Genomic DNA, 22675 nt, shown 5'->3' with positions numbered 1-22675 from the left:
TGACTTTCAGAGTAAAGCCAGCAACAGCAGCTGCTCAGTGACTGGAAAGGACCAGACAGGACAACAGGAAAAGAGAACATTTTTTTTTTGTTTTTTGACAGCTCCAGGTTTTCAAACACCTCCAAAGACTCTTTAGCCTTCAGTTAAAGGTATAAAGGGATATTACTGTGTATTAAAACGATGCACCAACAGAACATTTTCAAGGCAAAGGCTGACATTAATAAAACATACAGTATTGCTGGATAAGACAGAATGGGCTTGGGCTGCAGGTTATAGACACATGCACTGTAAAAAAACTGCTTCTACTTCTACGCAGCAGAAAAAGCTTTAAATACAGAATGGAGTTTGGTGTTACAGACATTGTGATGAACGGTGATGAAATTTTTTTTTATATTTCATATATATTAAAAAAGCTACACACAAACAGGAGACAGAGCTGGATATGAATGGGACTATACATTGATGCACTGATATAGATGTGAATAGATAGTGTCTGATACTGAATCACATGACATGTAATATATTCATTATTTTTTGGACTTAAGTTGCCAGGATTCCTTATTTCATTTGACATCTATATTAACTCAGAACTGCACAGATTGTCCACCTCAGTCTGCTCCCAGTGACTCCCACTCAACTGCTGCATTGTGGGTTATGTAGGCACCAGATTTTGCAACCAAGTTTAGGGAAGAGGATTAGGGCCACATGTGGAAAAAAATTCTGAGTGTAAAGTCAGAATTCTGAGGGAAAAAAGACAGAATTCTGAATTCTGAAGTCAAGTGTGTGACATAGTGTGCACAAAGGCCACACACACACTTCCTCATCCTTAACCATGACCCCAAAAAGTGTGTTTCACTTAAAGTATTCCCCTCAGTTAATAATACATACATGTAGCTACAGTGACTGATCAATGATCAATAAGATTATTTCAATGAATTTATTTTAAAAGGCCAATATTGTCCAGAAATATGAAGCGTGTGGCTACGTGATAAGAGGAAAACGCGGATGTAATACTGACCCAGTCACATACCGGCACCTTTTACCTCACGTGGCTTGACAATGATGATGATGATGATGATGAGCGTTCTTGCGGATCAGCTGTGACTGTACAGTAACAACAAAGTCCCGGCTGCAAATGAAGCCGCTGTCCAGCTGCGACGGGAAATAACAAAGCTGAGAGAGAACAACTTTACAGCAGGAGACGAGACAGCACATTCAGCAAGCCTGTCCCCGTGGTTCAGCTTGCGTCAGGACTGGTTTCAAGTCAACGTTGTGTCTTTGCAAGACATCGTGCCCATCAAAGTGTTGACGTAAGGCACCTTTTTTACAAGTGCTACTACACATTTTCAAATAAAGTGTCGGACTCATGATTAAAAACAGTGTGATAAGTCTAAAATTAGTGACCACTGGCCAGCTGACAGTCACAGCACCAGTCCGAAGTCACATTAAATGTGACATTTGGAAATCAGACAAAATATAAGACATGATAATATAAAAAAAGACCTGATTATTCTCTTTAAAAAAAACAAAAACTAGAAAGTAACAGTCTTTTGGTTTCAAAGGAACCACTTTTTTTGCATATGAGCAGGCTCAGAGAAAACAATATGATAAAAATTTAAAACAGCAAAAAAAAAGTCAGATAAATAAACATATATAAAAAGCAAATTATCTCTGTGGTGTGATAAATGTCACAGCATCGATCGTTTGGAGTCCGTCTTGTGTGAGTGTTTTCTCTGTGACAGTACCTGTAAACAGCAAGTTCACAATATGCTGGGTCAATTGTCAGGATATTCCATCAATAAATAAACCTTGCTGACTGATCAGAAGTTCTTGAAGATCTCCAAGTCCTTCTGAGGCACAGGAGGGTCCTTCTTCCAGTCGTCCTCCGGGTAAACGTCAAAGTTGGAGGTGTCGCCCTCGTGGGAAACTTTAGGAACAATTGGAGGCTGCGGAGACAGAGGAACACAAGTTCAAGCCCAGGTCAGAAGCTTCAAAGTAATGCCAGTTTTATACCCTTTAATATGGTCAGACTATATTTGTAAAGTTTTCTGGAAGATGAAGCTCTTAATAGGCTCTTAACAAAGCTTCATACTGGACCCTGATTGACTGGAAATCAAGCATTACTAATCCGCATTAGATGAAGAGTCCTAATTCAAATCACAGACTACTGGATCAGCTCTTGAAATGATTTGCGGTCAAATGAAGCAAGAGTGATGTTAATGTTACACGACCACCAGCTCTCACCTTCAGTTTCCTCTGTGGAACTGCTTCCCAGTCCACTGTCTTGAACCAGCGGTGCTTCTTCACGTCATCTGCCCCGTTCTGAAACAGAAAAACGTGGCTGTGGACACCCATTCTGCACAAACAAACTAAAAGTATACATGGCTATATTGCTTTTAGCGTGCTTTCTGGACGGTGGTTTACATTCTCTTTCAGTAGTTCAGTTCAGGAGTCTAGAGTCTGCAAAACAATTTTTTTTACTGATTAACAGTTTTTAACTATAATAAATCAATAAACTTATAAGCTTAAAAAACTATTACAATTTGATTAATTAAACTACATGAAATGATAAATTCATAAAATAAAAAACTGTTCCGATTTCCTTAAATGATAAATTAATAGTAGAATTTTAAAATGAAATAAAGTCCAACCCACAGCAGGAGATCTGATTGGCCAGAATCCAAACGCACCCCCTGCTAAGTCAAAACATCTGTCCAATCAGAGCTCCTACTGCTGCTCTGTGAGTGAGACTCCATTTGAACTGAACCAGGACTGAATTCTCTGTGGCAGGTGCTCTACAGAGCATCTCTGGCTTAGAGAGGTGAATATGTGGGAGCAAAGTGAATGGAGTGTAGACTCAGGCAGTCCCTCCAGCTACAGCCAGCTGCATGTAGACATGAGGCTGATGTTGTGTCAACAGGAGCGGGGTCACTTTGTGCCCTGTGTGAGCACATCCTGAGAATTAAAGTGGATATTCTGACATGTTAGCCAAGTGGCTTAGCGATGACAACACTGGCCAGTGTACTAGCCCACCGCTTTGCTCTTTTGTGACACGACGCGTTGACGTGAACCGTAATTTTTAACATCAGGTCCAATTATTTCAGTGCTTTGGTTTATGATGAAAAACCTGCAGATTTAATGACAGTGATTAAACCAACGTAGTGCTCAAAGCACTGCTGTGCTAAACAGCAGCCTCTCAGAGCTGCCAGCAAGGTTGAGGACTCTTATTTTCCACATTTATTACAGCAATATGTAAAATTACAGAAAGTTAAAGGTTTGTTATTTAGCTGTTGTGAGTCATTTTGTTAAATTTAACTTAAATTTTCTTTTGTTGCCAGTTTTTGTGTATACTTTTATAATTATATTTATCAATTTTGACTGTAATTTTTACTCTTAAAGGAAGGGAAAGTGGCCAAAAACAGATCCCTTCTTACGTAATCCACAGTCCACAGAAAGAGGGCTGTAAATTAGCTAGCATTTACTTAGTTAGCATTAAGAAAGGCAGAGTCAGCAAGTCACAGATACCCATTTAATGTGGCTAACTAAAACTGCTGCTGCTTGGTACCTGAATGCAACCAAAACAACAAAAATTAAAGTTCCCAAAATAAGATTCACATTGTCTTCATGAAAATGTTAATTCTGTCAATAAATTTATAATGCTGCCACTCTTCTGGTGGCACTGTTGAGCCTCTGTACAACAGGACAGCGAAGCCCCTGAGTTACACCAGCGTTGTGTTAATGAGCAATGTGACTGCTCTGCAGATGAGTGCTGGCAGCCACAAATCAATACCATCTTGTCTGGGATTATGTGGAGTTAATCACTGCGCTTAGAGGAGTATTTGTTTTATCGAGAGCGGCTCTTGGTCTCCCGCTTCTTTTCACTGCTGTTAACTGAAGCGCGGCAGTTGCAGATGAAGCGGAAGGCTCCCAGTTAAAATTTTTAAAATGTACACACTGTTTTCCGCTCTGTGATTCTTCCAAGAGATCACTGAAGAAATGGCTGTAAAGATGCTTTTCATCCACATTCCTTCTGTTGAGGTTCTGAATGAGGTTTTTTTAAAACCTCTGCCATTATCATGGGGTTGATATGAGGGCGTCATTCCCTCCAGAACCCTTGCTTCACATGAAGCAGCAGGTAGGTAGTCCTAATCCTGGTTAAGATCCACTACTGGAAGGCACATGAAACTAATAAGATTACTGATCTTCAAGGAGGCAGGGCATGGAACAAGGTTTGAGAGTAAACCTGTCACAATAATGTGTTGTAATAACTAGTAAGTAGAGCTTTATCATCCTCTGCTTATTATCTTTAAAGCTGCATGATGTGGGTTTTGACAATTTCCATCCATCACATGTAAATCCAGCTCCAGCATTTGAGAGATATCTGCCCCTGTGTCCTGACTGTAAGGCTGATTATCAAATGCTTTTGTCATAACCTTCACAAGAGAAGCGAGGAGCTGACAAAAGTGTTGATACATGGATCTGGGTGTCCTTCAATTATTTCTAAACGCTCACATCAACAAGCAGCAGTGAGTCAGGGTGAGTGTGAACATATTTTTAACCTAGGTTTTTACCTCTCAGGCTACATGTAGCTTGAGAGAAAGACTACAGATGCTCCTCCAGCTAGAATATTTTAACTCAAGCTTGTTCCCATGCTTTCACCTACATCTCATGGTCTACATTCATACACAAAGTTTATTGTCTCATCATGTGACCTAAATGTAGAGATAAGATTCAGATTTTTTTTTAGATAAATCAATTATATATCTCCTTGAGTTAAGATTCTTCTGAGGACGGATTTTGAAGTGACTGCTCTTAAATTCAAGATTTTGAGTCAAAAATTTGTCTGTGTGTGTTCTCAACTTTTGCTGTGCAGAGCTGGAAGTTGTTTTGCTCTTGCTCAAGAACTTGAGTCATGAACTTCTATTGCTTTGTGTTGCTGAGAGGAATGAGAGGAGTAAGGATGATGCTTTCATTGGGGAATAACAATATTTAGATTACAAGTCAGACATATTATAAATACCCACAGCCACAGGCTGACATTATAATTTCTTTTCATTTATGACTAACTGGAACCACGTGGAGCTTCAATCACATTGTGGACCCTGTCCTGTCCGGCTCTGGTCACTGACCGCTGATGTCAAACTACCTTAGTGCAGGAAGAAATATGGTGAGCATGTGCCATGTGGCTCACGGAGACGCTAAGTCTAACCAGCTCACCTTCATGTTGCCTAGACGTCTGGCTCGGTCGATGACCAGAAACTTCTTGATGAGGTCTCTAGGGGGAAAAGAAAAGAAACAGTCAGTGAAATCCACAGCTGTGCAGTACATCTCTGAAAAGCCTTTTCCCTCCCTCTCTTAGAAGGAAAACTGTCAGAAAGTCCTCCTAGACCTGTCAAACTAACATGCATCCTCACAGGAGCTTGTAAAAGAGGACAAGGGCTAGCTAAGCGAGCTGTGACAATCTGACAATCCTTTAATTGAAGAAGCTGAGAATATTAACTCGTGCATGTTTTGTCGACATCTGTGTGGGGAAGGAGGGTGATTCACGGGGGTCTTAAAAAGGCAGAGTGTAGGCTTTCTGAAGAAATGCGATAGCTTTTCCATAAAGGAGCCATATCTCAAATCCTTCGAGCCGCTGACTGGCTCATAAACACAGCAGCTGGATTTTGACAAGTCAGCTGTTTCTCTGTTTCTGTCTAAATCCTTCCCTGTGCTTAAAGACAGGCCTTTGGGGTGATATGACACTGAGACATTGGGAAAATATTTGTATTTATGCCTATTTGGGGATTTAATGGGAGAAAATGAATCCAGAAAAAAATGGAAATACAACTAGGAGAAGAGAGGAAAACTAATTTAATTTCTCAGTATGTTTCCGATGAAGCTTTTTCATTTAAGATTTCAATCGAAGAATATCAGGTTTTTTATTTATCAAATGTCATTTAAAGTAACATTAAGTTATAGCCACACTATCTCTCATGGGACACTGTATGGTTAATGTGGGAAACTTTCAATAGAAAGTAGCTAAAGTTAGCGAAATGACCAAGGGGGGAGTTGTAGGTTTCAGCAGTGAGGATCACTTCCGTGTTCAGAAAGCTGAAGTTCCTTGGCTGCCGCTGGGGGCTGGCTCCGGAAGTGAGCAATTCTCCATTGACCCCCATGTTAAAATAGCCAACTTTACAGCCTAAAAAAACATATTTACAGCCTGGTACATTTTTTGTTTTTGGTCTCTATTGATAGTTTCCACCTCCTTGAACACTGTGGAGGGGGGGTTGAATTTTTTTGTACCACAACCGTTTTAGTGTTATTTAGGCTTAATAAATTAGGGCGTGGTTACGTTGAGTGACAGCCCCATAGACAGGCACAGGCAGTTAGCTCTTTGCTAAAGCATCGGCTGGGCTAGGCGGCTACATCCAGAGGCCTCCGGCTACCTCCAGCGGTTGACAGGGGCTGCAGTGTCCGTGTTTGTTTGCCAATGTTCAGATAGGTTTTTGTGACAATATGGCTTGTTGTAGTGTAGACTGTACTAACCGACCGTCTAAGGCAGGGGTTTTCAAAGTGTGGGATAGTGAGCCTCCCCTGAGAGAACTCAAAAGCATGCCACCCCCCCCTTTTAACATCTGTATGTTTTCAACACATTTTTTAAACACATTTTAACACCTTTATGTTTTCTACACATTTTTAAACACATTTTAACACCTGTATGTTTTTAACACATTTTTTAAACACATTTTAACACCTGTATGTTTTCATATCTTTATATCTTTAGCAGCAGGGAGGAGCAATGTCTCAAACGCCTCGATGACTTTCTTCTGTGACCGCAATTCATTAAGTTTCCGATCAAAAAACTCCCGCGGCTTGGTCGTTAAACTTTGGTGCTTGGTTTCAATATGACGCCGGAGTTTACATGGTCGCATACTGTCGTTAGCTAGCACCTCTTTGCAGATAACACACTGTGACAGCGGAGCATCATCAGGACCAATACACGAAAAGCCAAACTTTAAATAATCAGGGTCATACTTCCTCCGTTTTCTGCTCGCCCCAGACTCTGTGCCCTCTCTCACTTTCATTTGACATACTAAAAATCGATCCATTTTGCTCCTCGATGTTTACACTCTCTGCCTTTTCAGGTTTATTTTTTCTCTCGCCGCGCCTCCCCTGAATCCCTCTGGCGCCCCCCAGGGGAGGCGCGCCTCGCACTTTGAAAACCGCTGGTCTAAGGAGTCTGTGTTGCAGTTTATTCGGTAAGTAAATTTCTCACTATTTTACCTGGATGTTTGCACTAATTAGCATGTACCGGCATATTTTGCCTCTGGCTTATGACTTAATTGCCGATTTATGGTCGCTGCTGATACAGATAGAGGACCGGAGCGGATAATGTTAGGAACGCTGCTGCAGTGTGTTCCATGCTCTCAGAGTCCGTTTATTGCGGGAGTACTAGGCTGCAATTTTATTTCGTCTCATTTTTCTGTTTAAAAAGTCCGACATTGCATGGACAGAGCAGCACTGTCAGTAAGCGGTGGTGTGCTGTTGTAACTGTAAGTGGATAGTGGGTGGAGGCAGCGGTGAAAACCGGTAAATATTAAATATTAAACATTTTAATATATTATTATCATCATTAGTTTTTATCATTATCATTAATAATAATGACAATAATAATAATAATAATGTTTTTAACTTTTTAATATATTTTATCAATATGAAATAATAATGATTGTTTCACAGTTAAATAACAGGCTAGAAATAAATTCCCCCCCACAGCTCCACCAAACCCTGCAGCTCCATCTAAAACCTCTCTATCTGAAACAGTCATGTTTAAAACACAGCAGCAACATTATGATCTCTGTTGTATGCTGTGTGTCGGGGTTACACGGGGTCAAGCTAGTCGGGTTGGACTCGGGGACTGTCGTGTGGTGGATGTAGCTGCGTGTAGCTGCCGCTTAGCTTGTTAGCCTAACTGATTAGCGGATTAGCCTTAGGCTAGCTTGGTTGCTTCGAGCTAAGTGGCCGGGTTCTCGGCCGGCTGACCCTGGCTGACCTGTAGAGTAACCGCCTCTTCGCCAAATATGGAAAGTACACTCCCACTAAAATCCAAGATGGCGCAGCTTAAATGCCCATGGTTTGGTCACAAAACCGACTCCGCGAAACCAATGGGTGACATCACGGGTGCTACGTCCATATCTTATACAGTCTATGGAAATGACGTATTTAACTAATTAGCGTGGTCTTGACCTCATTGTGTTGTATTTACATTCTGCCTAGTAAAAAAAAAAAAGTTGCTAAAGGTCTGAAAAGTTGCTAAAGCTAGCGAACAAATGTGGCAACACTTCCTGTTAACACCCCCTGCTAAAATAATAGAAATTGTTTGTGCCAATTTATGGTAGGCTGTCATGGTATCATCCTTCTGGGTGAGGTTAAAAACCAAATACACTACTTGGCTAAACTCACCCTTCTTTTAAGTGGGTTTTCTTCTGTTACACAAAAGTAATTTCAAAGATAACACAATGTTGCTTAACAGACTGTCTGTGGTGCTACACCTTTGACTGCTGAGCTTGCCGCGTTAGAGCTACACTACACAATAGTATTACAACGGCGACCTAAGCTAGTTGGTGACCACTGCTGTAACACATTCTTCTCAAGGCCCCTAGAGAACCAAAAAAAGCTTCCCCACCATATATGGACAGCAGAGGAAGATGTGACGGTAGTGCGGTGCGTTAAAGGCCAGGTCAACATAGGGTCAACATGCTCCTTAACTAGCAGCTAATTTTATGACTAATTCTTAACAAGACTTTTACGGCTGGGGTCAAACTAGGACAATTCTCAAGTCTGTCTGATTGTCAATGCTCAGCAGCTGCTGCTGCTGGAGACACTGCCTGCAGTCTTCTGCAAGGCATTTCACTTCTTGATTGATGGGAGTGTGTGACGTGGAACTGTGTTAGAGTGATATAAATGGTGGAAGTATTAAAAATCCTTCTGTCTGCTGGGTGCAAGATAGATGGCTTAACGGTGGGAAGCTCTGAGTTCGCTGAATTATCAGGGGGAAGCAGTGTGTGTCTGGCTTCTCCTGGGCCACTGTGTCAGGACTGAGTGAGAGAGTGCATAGACACACACACATATCTTATATTAGTTGGTTACAATTTCTTCACAATGATGGTTTCAAACAAAAGTTTGCCCACACAACCATGAAAGGCATGTACACACGCACACAAGCAGAGTGCACTAAGCTTGTAATCTTGTACATTCCTGCACCCTCCAGCTGGTCTAATGGGAGGTGTGAACGATGGGGGGGGCAGTCCAAATCAGTCAGGTGTGTCATTAGCAACTGCAGGTCCACCCGAAGTCCCCTCTTTAGCTCCAAGGAGCTCATTGACCCAGCGTGAAATGGTGGTTGCAGCACTTAGAGACCCCATCCATGGCCCACTTAGCTCCCACAAATGTTACAAGTATTATGCTTAAATAGTCATTTGAATGTTTGGTGGAGGGGGTCGTCAGTGACCCTCAATAGAGAGACTAACCTTTCCTGACTTGCCACAGCTCGGAAACAGGTCCACCTGCAGGACAGGTTTTAGTTTCAAATGAACACCACTGTGGCTAGCGGTGGGAGTCCTGGTACCAGAGCTGCACCCAGGTCACTACTTTGGTGTTTTATTGCTGGAATTTTGTTGGCTTTTATATTTCTTGATTGTCTATTTTTATTTATTTATTATTCACTGTTTTATAGCAGTTTTCTCTGTGATAGGAAAAAAAAATCTAATACCATCTAAAAATGTGTGTTATTTGACCCTGGCCTAGCATCTGGAACTTACTTGACATATAAATCCAGATGCCGTGGGAATTCCAGTTTTCCAGCGAGGATCTTCTGGTAGATTCCAAATGGGTTGTCATCAAAGAAAGGTGGGTACCTGTGGAGAGGAAAGAAATGTCATCTCCAGCCTGTCCCCCGAGAAACTGTCACAGTTTGCAAGCTCCATTTGTGCACTGCCAAAAAAAAAGGCATGATGCAAGGAACTGGTAAAGCAGGTAAGACCTTACACACACACACACTCAGTGTATCAGTCTGAGGAGAATGGTGGGTGAACATGATGAGGCCATTGTTTAGAGTGGGGGGTTAATAAACTTTCAGCAGTGATCAGAACAGCCTTTGTTTACAGCTATAGTACTTTGACAATTCTCTGTGTGTGCACTTGTACTTCTATCTTTCTGAGGACCAGTTTGAGTAATACACCCTATGGTGTGAGGACATTTCTAATACACCTTCAAAGAGCTGTTTGAGGACTGAAGACTTGGTATTTAGGGGTTCAGGGTAGAACCAGGTTTAGGTTAGGATTAGACATTTAGTTGTGATGGTTAAGGTTAGGGTAAGTGTCTAGGTGTCCTCACAACTGTCTGTGAATGTTCTCATTCATCCAGGTCATTGTTCTCTCTCTCTCTTCGATTCAATTTGAGAGAGTGTCCTCACAACTGACGTAAAACATGAATATGTGTGTGCATGTACATGTCTTTCTATGGTTGTGTGGACAAATTCAAGGGTTAGGGTTAGGTTGGTTGGTTGGTTTCAAATGAGGACATTTTGATGCTGCAAGGACATTTTGACATTGTGAGGAAATTTTAGCCAGTCCACACAACTTTAAAGTACTCTTTGGTGGCTCAGATCTGGTTTTAGGGTTAGAATCAGGTTTAGGTTAGGGTAAGGGGATTATATCAAGGAGAGTCCTTACAAAGAGAGTAAGACAAGAATGTGTGTGTGAGTGCGTGTCTACCACCCACAGGCCTTCAGCAGCTACACTACACTGAACGCTTTCCCAGCTCTCCTGTTCTTTCCTCCGCTCTGGCCTGGACAAGTCATTACCCACAAATTACATAATGGGGACTGGCCTCTAAACGCATTACACATGGAGCAGAAAGGCGCATAATCGGACCAGTTTGTCACACGCCGCTTGCCTTCCCAGTGAACAGCTCCAGAGTCAGGAGACTGTGGTGGGACTGGGGGTGGGTGTCTGGGTGCTGGCTGTGCACCGCAGACTCCGCTCGTGTGCTTTTTTTTTTTATCCAAAACTGATGTTGTCATAGCTGGAGAATCTGGGTCATTCTAGTAAGGACGGGGGAGAACGACAAGATATGACCGTCTTCTGACTTTAATGGATGGTTAGCAATAAGAGTAGACAAAACAATATGTGACAAACACATTAGGCTATGTGTTTTTTTTTTTTTGCCTTTAAATGATTCCTCCGAATTTTCTGTTATCTGGATAGAAAAGCTGTATAAACAATGGGATATTAAACCTCTCACTGACACCCTGAGAACAAACTTTACCTATGAAGCAAAATATATCATTATGATCTGTTAAAGAGCGGAATTATAGATTTACACAATAAAAAAAAGAAAACAAAAGTTTGGTCTTTTGCCAGAGATGCCATTTATGAGTTGTTAATGTCTGGAGGTGTCTGAATTAATCAACTGAGATGGGTTTTAGATGTGGTATGTGAAAGGCAGGGGTCGATTCCAATGATGCTAGCAGCCAAAGTGTGGTGCATAATGAATAAAGTTTTCAAACAGTGCTTTTCAGTGCAGTGTGGAGTACTGGAAAGCAAATGTATTTTGGTGGAAGCAAAATGGTTTGCTAGAAGTGTAAACCACAAGAAGGTTTACATTTTTATTCTTGTTTTCTGTCTTAGCTGTGATTTATGGTGAAAGGTTCTACAGATGTTAGTGGAAGGAATCCTACAAGTTTTATTTTTTATACAGTAAATCTAGAAAATGGAGTCCCCGGAATAAACACGCTTTGATTAAAATTTCAAAGAGGGTTTGATCTTTGATTTAAAACACTTTTTTGATGCAACTTATTTTAATTTAAGTAAAGTGACTCTCAGATACACCATCTGCTCAGCAACAAACAGCAGACACACAATTATAGACTAGCTGGTGAACAAAAGGGAGCATGTAGCAGCTAGAGGACCAGATATTTCTACCTTTAAGGAGTCGGTAGAGACCAAAAACACTCTACTCACTGCTCCTTAACAAACTGTGAGAGTGTTTGTTCAGAGTGCCCCCTGGTGTTTAAACTGGGTAGAGTGTGGTTTGTTCTGGACTACACTGCAGCATTTACCCAGCCAGCATTTCAAAGATGAGGATGCCCAGAGCCCACCAGTCCACTGCCCGGCCGTGACCTTTGCTTTGGATGACTTCGGGGGCCAGGTACTCAGGAGTACCACACAGAGTCCAGGTCCTGATCAGACGGAGACAAAAAGCGTCAAAACATTTATTTAGCAATCATCACCTGAGCTCTATCTCCAAGAGGCTTTGTTTATTTACGATTAAGCAATTAGTTCATTAATCCATTAGTCCACTTAGTGTTAATAAGAATTCTGATAAACAAAGAATTAAGTATTCTCCGGCTGCAGCTTCTCCAACATGAGGATGTGCTTCTTCTGTTGGTGAGGCAAAACAAGCGATACCATAATGTCACCTTGGATGTTTTGGAAATGGTGATGGACATTGTTTACTGTTTTCTGCCTGTTTACTGCTATTTATTGAAATGATTCATGAATAGAATCACAAAAATAAGAAGTAGCTACTTCTGGTCTTCAGAGTTGCCATACTGAAGTAAATAATAGAATTAAAAATAAAAAAATTGGATTCGCAGACTTTTTGGACTTACTGGACTGACTATACTTTGCTCAGGCATCTAGTTTGTATTTTGTTCAATTAGAATTTTCTGGTGTGTTTTTTAAAATCTACTTTCACTAAAAAAAAAAGGAACTTACATCTGCAAATTAACACAAATATTTAATCTGTTCAACTCAAATCAAGTTTTTTTTTTTGATGGACAAAAAACTTTGTATTTTTGAATAAAAAATGACTTAAAATGGTGAAACGATTATCAAAAATGTGGCTAATTGATTTCTTATCAGCTGATATCTAATAGGTGGAATATGTGTAATCGACTTCTGCTAGTGTGGCAATATGTCGAATTTTCTGCTATATGCTGATTTGTATTTTGACATTTCTGAAAATACCACAACTGTCTTTGTAAGACAGTTGAGGCAATGTCCAAAGGTGCATCACCATTGTTAAAAGTAGGCTGCATACATTAATATGTAATGTTTAGACATCTCCCTCTACCTATGGAAAAATATAAGCATCCTCCACATTCTTGCTTCTGTGTGTAAGACGAGAGACATTTGTTGTAAAGGGAAGACAACCCCAGTAGGTAAAGTGATCTCCCTGTGACTCAGCTGTGTCATCTTTTATAGTACTATGAGGACACAGGATCTGTGTATGGCTGCAGCAGTAATGGATCTGGAAGCATCAGTCAGCATTGGCTGGGCAGCCTTAGGATAGAAAACGGGGCCAGAGTCCAGATCCAAGTACTGGCCAGCTGAAGGACGCCTGGTGAATGTGGACAATAAGAGGCTGGTTCTCCACCCTTGTGGCGAACGGATCCGCTGATTGACACTCTGCATGTGTAACAAACACGCTCGGCGTTCTCTCTGAAAGCCACTTGTCCTCTGATGAAGAGCACTTGGCCTGGAGCCAGCCTTTCATCGCCTGTCACCGATATCACCTGGGTAATGACCTCTTTCGGCCAGTTGCCATGGCGACGGTAATTTATATGGAAATGATGTTGGTCCTGGTGGAGGATGAGGAAGCTGCTGATGTCAGGGAGGGGAGCAGGGGGATACAGCCTGGGTACGGGATGGGGGGGGGGGGGGTTGGACACATGTTGTTGCTCTTCTGGGCGTTTGTGTTTAAATGTGCTGATGTGAGTCGGCCAGCAGGGGACACTGTGGCAGCGTGGGGAGGGTGGGGCTGTGATGACACTCATTCTCATCACATCCCTGAGCAATGAAAGTGCAAGAGAGCTGGTGGCAATGAGGCAGTCATCTTCCTATCCCAGGCAATTCTGCTGCCCTCCATTTATATAAGTGGGTCACTTGCACATCAGAGAGGTATCTAGTCCCCATCTGTTTTGCTCTCACCGGTCTGGGGAGAAAATGTAATCTTACTCCATTATGTTTACATGTCAGAGGGGGGGTCAACTCAGCGCTGGGGAGAAACACTGCAGTAATGAGGCCTGCAGTGCAGATAGAAAGCTGTCTGGTTTCCTTTATAGCGCGTCTTTTCAATTCGGCCACAGTCACATGGACGCCTTGCTCGTGCCGCATATTCCAAACTTAATGACATCAGCTGGGGGAGGTGGGGGTTCTTCTTGGAGTTGGGAGGATTCCCTTTAATTCCCTTGAGGGATGATATGAGCTTTTCAAGGACGCTACACATACACACAGGACATGATGTGACATGTATTTGTTTTGCAGTAGTGAAATGTCTGCATCAGCTATTTAAAAAACGAGTTATCTCATGAGCTAACGTGCCAAATTAAATGAAAATTAAATGGAAATAAAAATGTGGCAAACCAGAGAACAGCATGAGTGTTTGGTGAATGGGGTAGTTCTTAAGACCCGTGTTTGGACCATGTCTAAAGTCATGTTATTCTAAGTTACGGACTTTGTAACTTAAGGGGCAGTCTCCGAAAAGATTCCTGCATCGTTACACAATAACATAATTGTGTCTGCCTCCCTTTATAAATCACGTCGTAACTGACGTTGTTAAAATGTTGTTAAAATGGATACAGATTTTATTCCAATCACCTGTCGGAGAGCTTCTTAGCGAAGCCGAAGTCGGTCAGGCGGATGTGTCCTTCGCTGTCCAGCAGGATGTTCTCGGGCTTCAGGTCGCGGTAGACAATCTCTTTGGAGTGGAGGTACTCGATGGCGCACACAATCTCAGAAGTGTAGAAGAGGCCCGTGGCGTTGCTGAAGCGCCCGCGGCTTCGCAAGTAGCTGAACAGCTCCCCACCTGGAACATAGTCCATCAGCATGTAGAGGAAGCGCTCGTCGTGGTGGGTCCAGAACCTGAGAAACAAAAGGAAATTGGTAATACATTCTGAACACTAAGTGAGTTCTTCTTCGGTCCACAGTTGTTCTACATGTCCACTGGAGGGTACAAGTGTTAAAGTACTGTGGAAATCATGATGAAACAAGAGGCTGTATCAGTCAGACTCTTTTTATCCTCCCCCAGTGTGGTTTGGAGCTGTATGTAACAACTATTTCAGCTGGAAGGGCACTTCAGAGGAATAAAAAAAACAAGAGAGCACTGTCACTGATGAAGATGGAAGAGGCTCCGGCGTTTTCCATAAGTGCTGGCTGCTGGCCACGAGGACGATTACTGACTCCAACCTACACCGCTATTTCGTCTCTACACTTTCTTTTTTTCTTTTTCTGTTTTCTAAACCGATTCTTACCTCAATCGGCGGACACTTTTTATTCCTTATATACAGTAAATACAAATATTCAGACCCCTTTACTTCCTGCACACTTTGTGTTGTAGATTTCATGTTACAGAATATATGCGTACATGTCTTTCTATGGTTGTGTGGACTTGTGTGGATTTGAAACCACTGTTGTGATAACATTTCGATGTTGTGAGGACATTTTAGCCAGGGCACCCTCGGTAAGCGTCCTCACAAAGATAGCAAGACAAGGGGGGTGGGGAGGTGGGTGGATTAATTCAGCATTATTTCATCAAAGCTAACACGCTGTTTAACATTGTCGTGAGATTCTCGGAATAACGTTTCTGTTCAAAGGCTGAGCAGTTGCCGCCATGTTGGTTCCATTTAATTCACAACAGCGAGTTAGAGTGAAAATTCCAACTACAGTCGCCATTCTTTCTTTTTCAACATAACACACAACAGAATTAGCATTTGCTTCATTTAATCTAATTGTTTAATTTCACGTAATATCTCAGACTCCAGTGGAGCCTAAACCAAAAAGCCTCTCATTACTGTCTCACAGTGACGAGGCCTTCCCTAATAACTGGCAGTGTGGCATTTTATTATACTGTGCTATTGAATACAACTGATATATACTCACTGCACATTTGCTTTAAAATACGCTCTTTGTTTTCTTTTTTATATTAATTATATTCAGTTTCATAAATACTGCTTTGAAACCAGCAAGAACAATACTATTTATTTAATAACGACTATGCCTTTTTAGTAGTGTTTAGAAGTGTGAGCTACATTTTCACACAGTTACAATTTGTATTTTTCAAAATAAATCAACAGTGAAATTCCATGTGTCTTTGGCTGAGGTGAGGCTTCATCTGGACTCTACAAAAGATTTGTGGACTCCAGATTAGTGGAGTGCTGCAGTGCTTGGTTGTGCTTCTGGTAGTTTCATCCATCTCCACACGGGATCTCTGGACCATTGGGTTCTTGTTTACATTACTTACCAAGACCCTTCTCCTATATGAAGAGTCCTTGTTGTTCTAAACTTTCATGTAAGACTCATGGAAGAGCAGAGCTGTTTCAGAACCTTGTCCTGGTGGACTCCAATCAAGGTGCAGAAACATTTCAAAGATGATGATGAAATGGGGGCACCTGAATTTAAATTTTAAGTGTCATAGCAAGAAGGTTTTTAATTGCTGATATTTTACTTTTTTTATAATTTGCAAAAATGCCTAAAATTCTGTTCTGGTTTTTATGGGATTACGGTCGACAGTAACCCTGCCACAAGGGTGTTTGTGGGTAAAATTGGCGAACGGACTCACAGTCGGATGAGGAAGGGGTGGTTAACCTCTGTCAGCACCTCCTTCTCGTTGTGGACGTGCTGCTCCTGCTTCAGTCGGATAACGTCTGGGATCTTCATCTGCTTCAGGGCGTAGAAGGCCCTGGTCTTCTTGTCCTTGACCAGGAAGACTCGACCAAATGTTCCAGTGCCTGAGGAAGGATAGGAGGGAGGACCAAGTCAGTTCATCATCATTTGGAGAGCATTCAGGGGACAGTGACATGTCTAGATGTTGAAGGTGAAATAGACAAGGCTGCCAAATATAACAGATTATAGCTGGTGTAGTAGTGTAGAGTAGTGGTTTTTAATGTTTTTTGGCTTGTGAAACTACAAAACAAAGCAGAGTCCAAGTATAATGTGACCCCTCATTACCAGTTCTGGCCTTAGTATGCACCAGTCCATGTCCCTCTATGGTCCATATTGGACTATTTGAAGCCTGGTAAGTTGAGAGTATACAGTAATTCATCAAACAAAAACAAATTTTGAGACATTTCAGAAAAAAAAACCCTAAACATTATGAAGGTTGGGAGAGGATTTTAACAGCGTCTGTTCATCTGCAGGAGGTATAGGAGGTGAGACAAAGGACAGCGGACTGGTTTTGGTGCAGTGGGACGGACTAGTGTGGGGTCTGGTGAGGTCTCTTGGACCCTACTGTATGGGATTTTAAAAACTGTATTTTGCAGTGTAGTAGGAGGATTTAACTTGTTTAAAAAGTGTCCTAGAAATGAGTATCTGCATTTTAAAATAAGGAAGAACAGAATTCTGAAAAAGTGGATGCTGATTTTAGAAAAATCTTTTTAAAAAAGAGCAGATTTTTATTCACTTTTTAAAAGACACACAAAAAAAGATTTGGTTCCAGACTACATTTCACTAAACGCTGCTTTAGCTATTAGATGATTATATGTTATTTGTTTTATTAGGTACACCTTGCTAGTACCAGGTGCTGCAAAAATTCCTCAGAGATTTTGGTCCATGATAGCATTGCCATGGTTGTGCGGGAAAATCCCAGTAGATCAGCAGTTTACGAAATACTCAGACCAGCCCGTGTGTCGCCAAACAACCATGTCATGTTCGAAGCAGGTCATCTTGACCATGTCTACATGCTTAAATGCACTGGGTTGCTGCCATGTGATTAGCTAATCAGACATGTGTTAACGAGTAGCCAAACAAGTGTACCGAATTCTGGATATGTCGTATGTCACTATGGTAGAATGAGGATATATGGTAAAATATTGGGTGTGACTAATGTAAGGTCAATTGTACCATGTAACTGTGTTTGGATGCATGTTTTGAGTGAATAACAGGAACCTTGGAAAGTACTTGACATTCTCTCAGCCAGATCATTTTCTTGTTATTGTCAAAGTGTGATGAAATATAACCCAGTTCTCGTTGGGATGGGGTGGCGAAGAAGTAAAGGTTGGAAATCCTGGATCCTGAAATCCTAGTTCAGGACAGAAAAAAAAAAAGCACAAACGACTGCCTGAAGATGAAGATTAGCATTTGGCATTTCATTCCTCTGCTGCTGATGAGCAGTGAGGGAGACAATAAACGGCTGATGACAGTGTGTGACATAACAGCCACTCTGAGTCAGGCGCTGCAACTTGCTAATGAAATGCAGCCCCCCCCATTTTCCTACAACGAACCTTTGTCTCAGGTCCGCTGGTGTTTCCACGGCAACAGGGAAACAGCAGTACACAGTTTCTGTCACAACACCTCATATCTCCAAGGTGTCAAACTTTTTTTTATGTAAATACATCTATGGCATCACCTTGTTGCTTCTGAAAATAATTTATTATAATTACTTTTATCTATTACATCAAAAAACAACTCCAGTTGCTATGACAACTGGACAATATCTTGTCCTGAAAAGAATTTATCAGATGACTAAGTATACCTGGCCAGAGTAAAATGTTAACATGTTAGTTACTGTGTTAAAGGGTTTATGCTACTTTTTATAGAGGGATAACCGTGAGCTGAACCAGCCTTACGTTTCACCTTGTTGAGCAACCCCTTCACTGCACTGTATGAGTGTCTGAACACATACATGAAAGGAAGGAGGAAAAACAAGATAAGCTAGTCTCTTCACATGCTTAGCGATGTTATAAATCACAGGGGCTGGGTTTTTTTTTTTTGCTATTTCCTAAGCCAAGGCTGTTATCAGAAACCAAGCGGGGGGGAGGGGGGAGTGGATGGGACAATGAAGCTGAGGCCAAGAAAAGACCGGATGATTTCAGGGAGTAATATGCTGTAACTGATATTTACCCCCGTCTGGAAACTGGGTCATCCCTGACTCCTCTTCCACCTGCCATTTCGGAGGTTTAGCAAAACACAGAAGCACTGCACGAAACTCTTAAAAATTGCATTTTTATGATTCACACAAGCCGAAATCTCAAGTTCTGATGGGGACTTTACTCTGTGTCGCCTTGGAAGTGATACTCTCCAGGTCATATATAGGCGACCAGAGCATGTGGAACAGCTGAGCGGCAAATAAATCTAATGGCGCAAGAGAGTTGCCTCATGATTTCAATGACAATTAAACAACAGCGGGCAGATAAAGAGCTTTAGCTTGATTTGTTTTAGGCTGCAAATCCCTCTCATCAGACAAAATGGCTTGGCAAATTGGATTTTTATCCCCCCCACCCCACCCCTTCAACAGCACAGAATGAACGTCACTCCCCTGCCGCACCTAACCGACATTAAGCTCAAGCTTTGCTGACTGAATGCGTACAACTGAGCTACGAGTCATCCATAAAGCCCCCCGGCATGACATGAGAATTCAAAATACGTGTTAAATTTGCCTGCAACTATTATTATTAATGAAAAAGGCTTGGATGATGCAGTGCTTGATATCATTTCCATCACCATCTGGCCTTTTATGATCAGCCTGCACCACTGCTTCACTGATGACTGTCAATAGAATAGCACTGCTCTTCATGTAGAAGACTGGAACCTGGATAGATCTGGAGTTTTTCATGCAGGGAACTGATTTGGTTTTTATGATGATGTCACTGATTCCATTTACTCAGACTGGACAGAGTCGGGCTCGGTAGGACTTTGTTAAATCATCTGCGTTTCAAGAAAAAAAACATATGCCCCTGATGTGCTTTGAGTGCTTGATAAGACTAGAAAACACTGAAGTGAAGTCTTGCTGTTGTGCTTGTTATTTTTCTCTGGCACAGATGACTCTTCATTTTTTAATCATGAGTCATCAAAAGTTCTTCCTGATTAACGTCTTGTATAATCCCATGACTCAAACTTTTCTTGTGGATCAGTCAAACACCAACCTAGCGACTGCCTGAGGGGCAGGTTGGTGCCTGAACCGGGACTAACCTTGTGCGTATGAAGTCCCAGGCTCCACACCTCTGACTTAAGGAACATGACTTCAAGGCTGTTTCTGAATAGAACTGATCAACTGAACACTGAGTTAGAGAAAACAAGAGCTGGTTCTTGCTGATTTAAGAACTGAATGAACACTATGGCCGCCCAGGCAGCTCAGTTGGTAGAGCACGAGACTCAATCTCTCGGGGTTGTGGGTTTGAACCCGAGTCCGGACGGCACCGCCGGACTAGGTGCCGTAGGACTTCAGTGCATTGTGGAGGGGGCGGCAGTTGAGACGTGGGCCTGGACCCAGATAAGTAGCAGATGATGACATGGCATGAACACTATGTGCATGTGGTTTGGATGCACCAGTTGTGAAGGTCTTGATCCCCTCTGAGATTGCTACACCTTGATTGGAGTCCACCTGTGATAAATTCAACCAATGGGACGAGATCTGGAAAGGTCTCCCAGCTGCCGTGAGAGCTCTGATACAGGATTGTGTCAAAGCACAGATATAGGAAATGCTACATTGAGTTTCCCAAGAACACAGAGACCTCAAAATAAAGCACAAGGCCTGAATTAAGATGCTAAATAAGAAAATTTACATTTAAAAAAACTACATGATGCTGTCAATGAGGCCACTGTTGGGATTTATGTACATGCTTCAACTGTCAACTGATGCACCAGGGGGACACTGGACCTGTCCTCTAAGGGACCAAAGGTGTTGCGAGATCTAGCTAATGTAGCAGTAGCTGTTGCTAGCATACTGACCTCCTCTGCATTTTTTTTCAAGGGGGGGTCCAAAACAGCATGGAGACAGCACTGCCAGCCATAAACCAAAAAAGACATCTGAATGTGTCCTCAAAGGACTCTCTGGTGTTGCTCTACCACTTTGACTCCTTTTTCATTTGCTCCTGCAAATCAACTGCTGTAAGTTGACAGTATTTCCTCTCATGAATCCATAATGAAAACAGCATCAAGAGGGAACAGCTGCTGCATTTTGTATTTGCTGCTCTGAATCCTCTCTGACAACAGCTTATACAAGCTTTACATATCTTTGTGTTTATTCCTCAGGGAAAACAGCTTTTTGTTGTTGTTGTTGTTGTGAATTTGTAAATCCACTTTGAAAATATTATTGCGAAGATGGTGTACGGAGGGTTAACCACAGGAGTAAACCATTATAATAAAGCACTAGCTTTAATTTACTTTATTCACTTTGTGGTTTGATTTAGTTTAAAGAAGCAGTGCCATTTTTGTTTTGTGTTTGGTTTAGGGATTTTGTATTTGCACTTTATAAATCTACTGTGACAGCAGTTTATATTAGGTTTCTAAATGTCTCTGAGGTTATTTACCCTCTCTGCAGATACATCTGAAGTATACACATGCTCCTGTTGATACACTGTAAAAACATTTCATCCAAAGTTACATTTTGTGTATGCTCTATGACTCTTTCTCCTCTTTTCTCAATGCAAACCTTGATTTATGATGTGGATAGAGTTTACGAATAAATCAAGTAAGTTTGATCTGCATGGGGCCTGATGATACAACCAAACTCCTGGAGTGGTGGCCCAGGATGAGAGGCACCGGGTGAGGGTTGGGATTCTCGTGCCTGCCTTTTAATACATGCTCCTGGTACATGAACCAGGGAATTAAATTACTTTAACGATAACTAATACAGTGCAATAACTATCAAATTAATAAGCTGAATCGCCATGATTCTTTAAAGCCATTTAATATGAGTGAAATATTTTAGTTTGACAAGCAATAATTAGCTTTAAACAAAAAGAGGATAATAATGTCCACATTCTGATCATGTGGGACCGATGTACACTTTAAACTCAGGTCTTTAATTATTGACACACAAGTGTATGAAATTGTCATTTACATCATGTTTGTGCTGCACTATATTTATATTATCATTTTATTTTAGATCAGAGGTCTGGGACAACAGAAGCCTGACGGGGAAAGGAGTATTAAGTTTCATTCCTGTGACTGTCCTGGAGATTGGGAACTACTTTAATTGGCGTATGTGTCCATGCTCAAACTCACCGACTGTGGCGACGGTCTCCAGATCATCTAGACAATATACCCGGTGATTAAGAGACGCCTCTCCAGTTGGGCTTTTACTCTCTTTCAAGGAGTTAGCCTCACTGTTGACTCCGACTTTTGCTTTGGAGGACGCCATATCTTACTGCCGGGAGTATCTTGGTTCAGAAATATCAGTTTGTATCGGACATTTCTGGACGGAGACGGTTATCGGTCCATTGTTCTTTGTCCTGCTCTGGCAGCGCAAGTCGACTGGAGACTTGTGACGCTTACCGTTAACAAGTTCAGAGAAGTGACAGACAAGAGGACTCGAAGCCACCGACAGCAGTGAGACAAAGAGGCTGGAGACAGGTGCTCTGGCATGTAGCGCTAGCAGCTAGCATTCCAAAGGCAGCTAATGGGAAAAGCACCGCGGCACGGGAGGTATGTAATGAAAGGAAGCTACGCGATAAAGCTATCTTAGTCCGGAGTAAAAGAGAGTTTTAAAAGCTAACTAACCCTATAAAGCCCGTGGCTTTTCGGTCACAACTTTACGGACTTTCTCCATTATTCCCTCCGCTACAATAACAGACCTCACCCAGCTGTTCTTCCTCCTGTCCACATCAACCAGGAAGAGATGCAGCATCGATGTCCGAGCAAATTTCAAAATAAAATTTATTAACCAGCATAATTGAGTAAAACAAACAAAG

General features: G+C 41.8%; 1 protein-coding gene across 1 annotated transcript; it reads right to left on the bottom strand.

Moving 5' to 3' along the window:
* Positions 1-77: 77 nt before the first annotated feature.
* prkx (protein kinase X-linked) lies at positions 78-22581 on the bottom strand. The gene is made up of 8 exons (XM_041032662.1): positions 21990-22581; positions 16606-16774; positions 14646-14909; positions 12104-12223; positions 9804-9899; positions 5218-5275; positions 2245-2322; positions 78-1946 (listed from the first exon to the last, which is right to left on the bottom strand). The coding sequence occupies exons 1-8, from the start codon at positions 22123-22125 to the stop codon at positions 1821-1823; spliced, it is 1047 nt and encodes a 348-aa protein (XP_040888596.1). The 5' UTR covers positions 22126-22581; the 3' UTR covers positions 78-1820.
* Between the last annotated feature and the right edge of the window lie 94 nt (positions 22582-22675).

The sequence above is a fragment of the Toxotes jaculatrix genome, chromosome 24 (genome assembly GCF_017976425.1).
Source record: "Toxotes jaculatrix isolate fToxJac2 chromosome 24, fToxJac2.pri, whole genome shotgun sequence".
In the NCBI taxonomy this organism is placed as follows: Eukaryota; Metazoa; Chordata; class Actinopteri; family Toxotidae; genus Toxotes; species Toxotes jaculatrix.
The sequence above is the reverse complement of the archived record's forward strand: the minus strand, read 5'-3'. Positions and strand labels throughout refer to the sequence as shown.

Excerpts from the sequence above, each read along its gene's own strand:
- prkx (XM_041032662.1), bottom strand. The coding sequence starts at position 22,125 with ATGGCGTCCTCCAAAGCAAAAGTCGGAGTCAACAGTGAGGCTAACTCC. Across the intron at positions 14,910-16,605 it reads CACCCCTTCCTCATCCGACT|GTTCTGGACCCACCACGACG; the intron begins GTGAGTCCGTTC and ends TTTGTTTCTCAG. Across the intron at positions 5,276-9,803 it reads CATCTGGATTTATATGTCAA|AGACCTCATCAAGAAGTTTC; the intron begins GTAAGTTCCAGA and ends TTTTCCCCCTAG.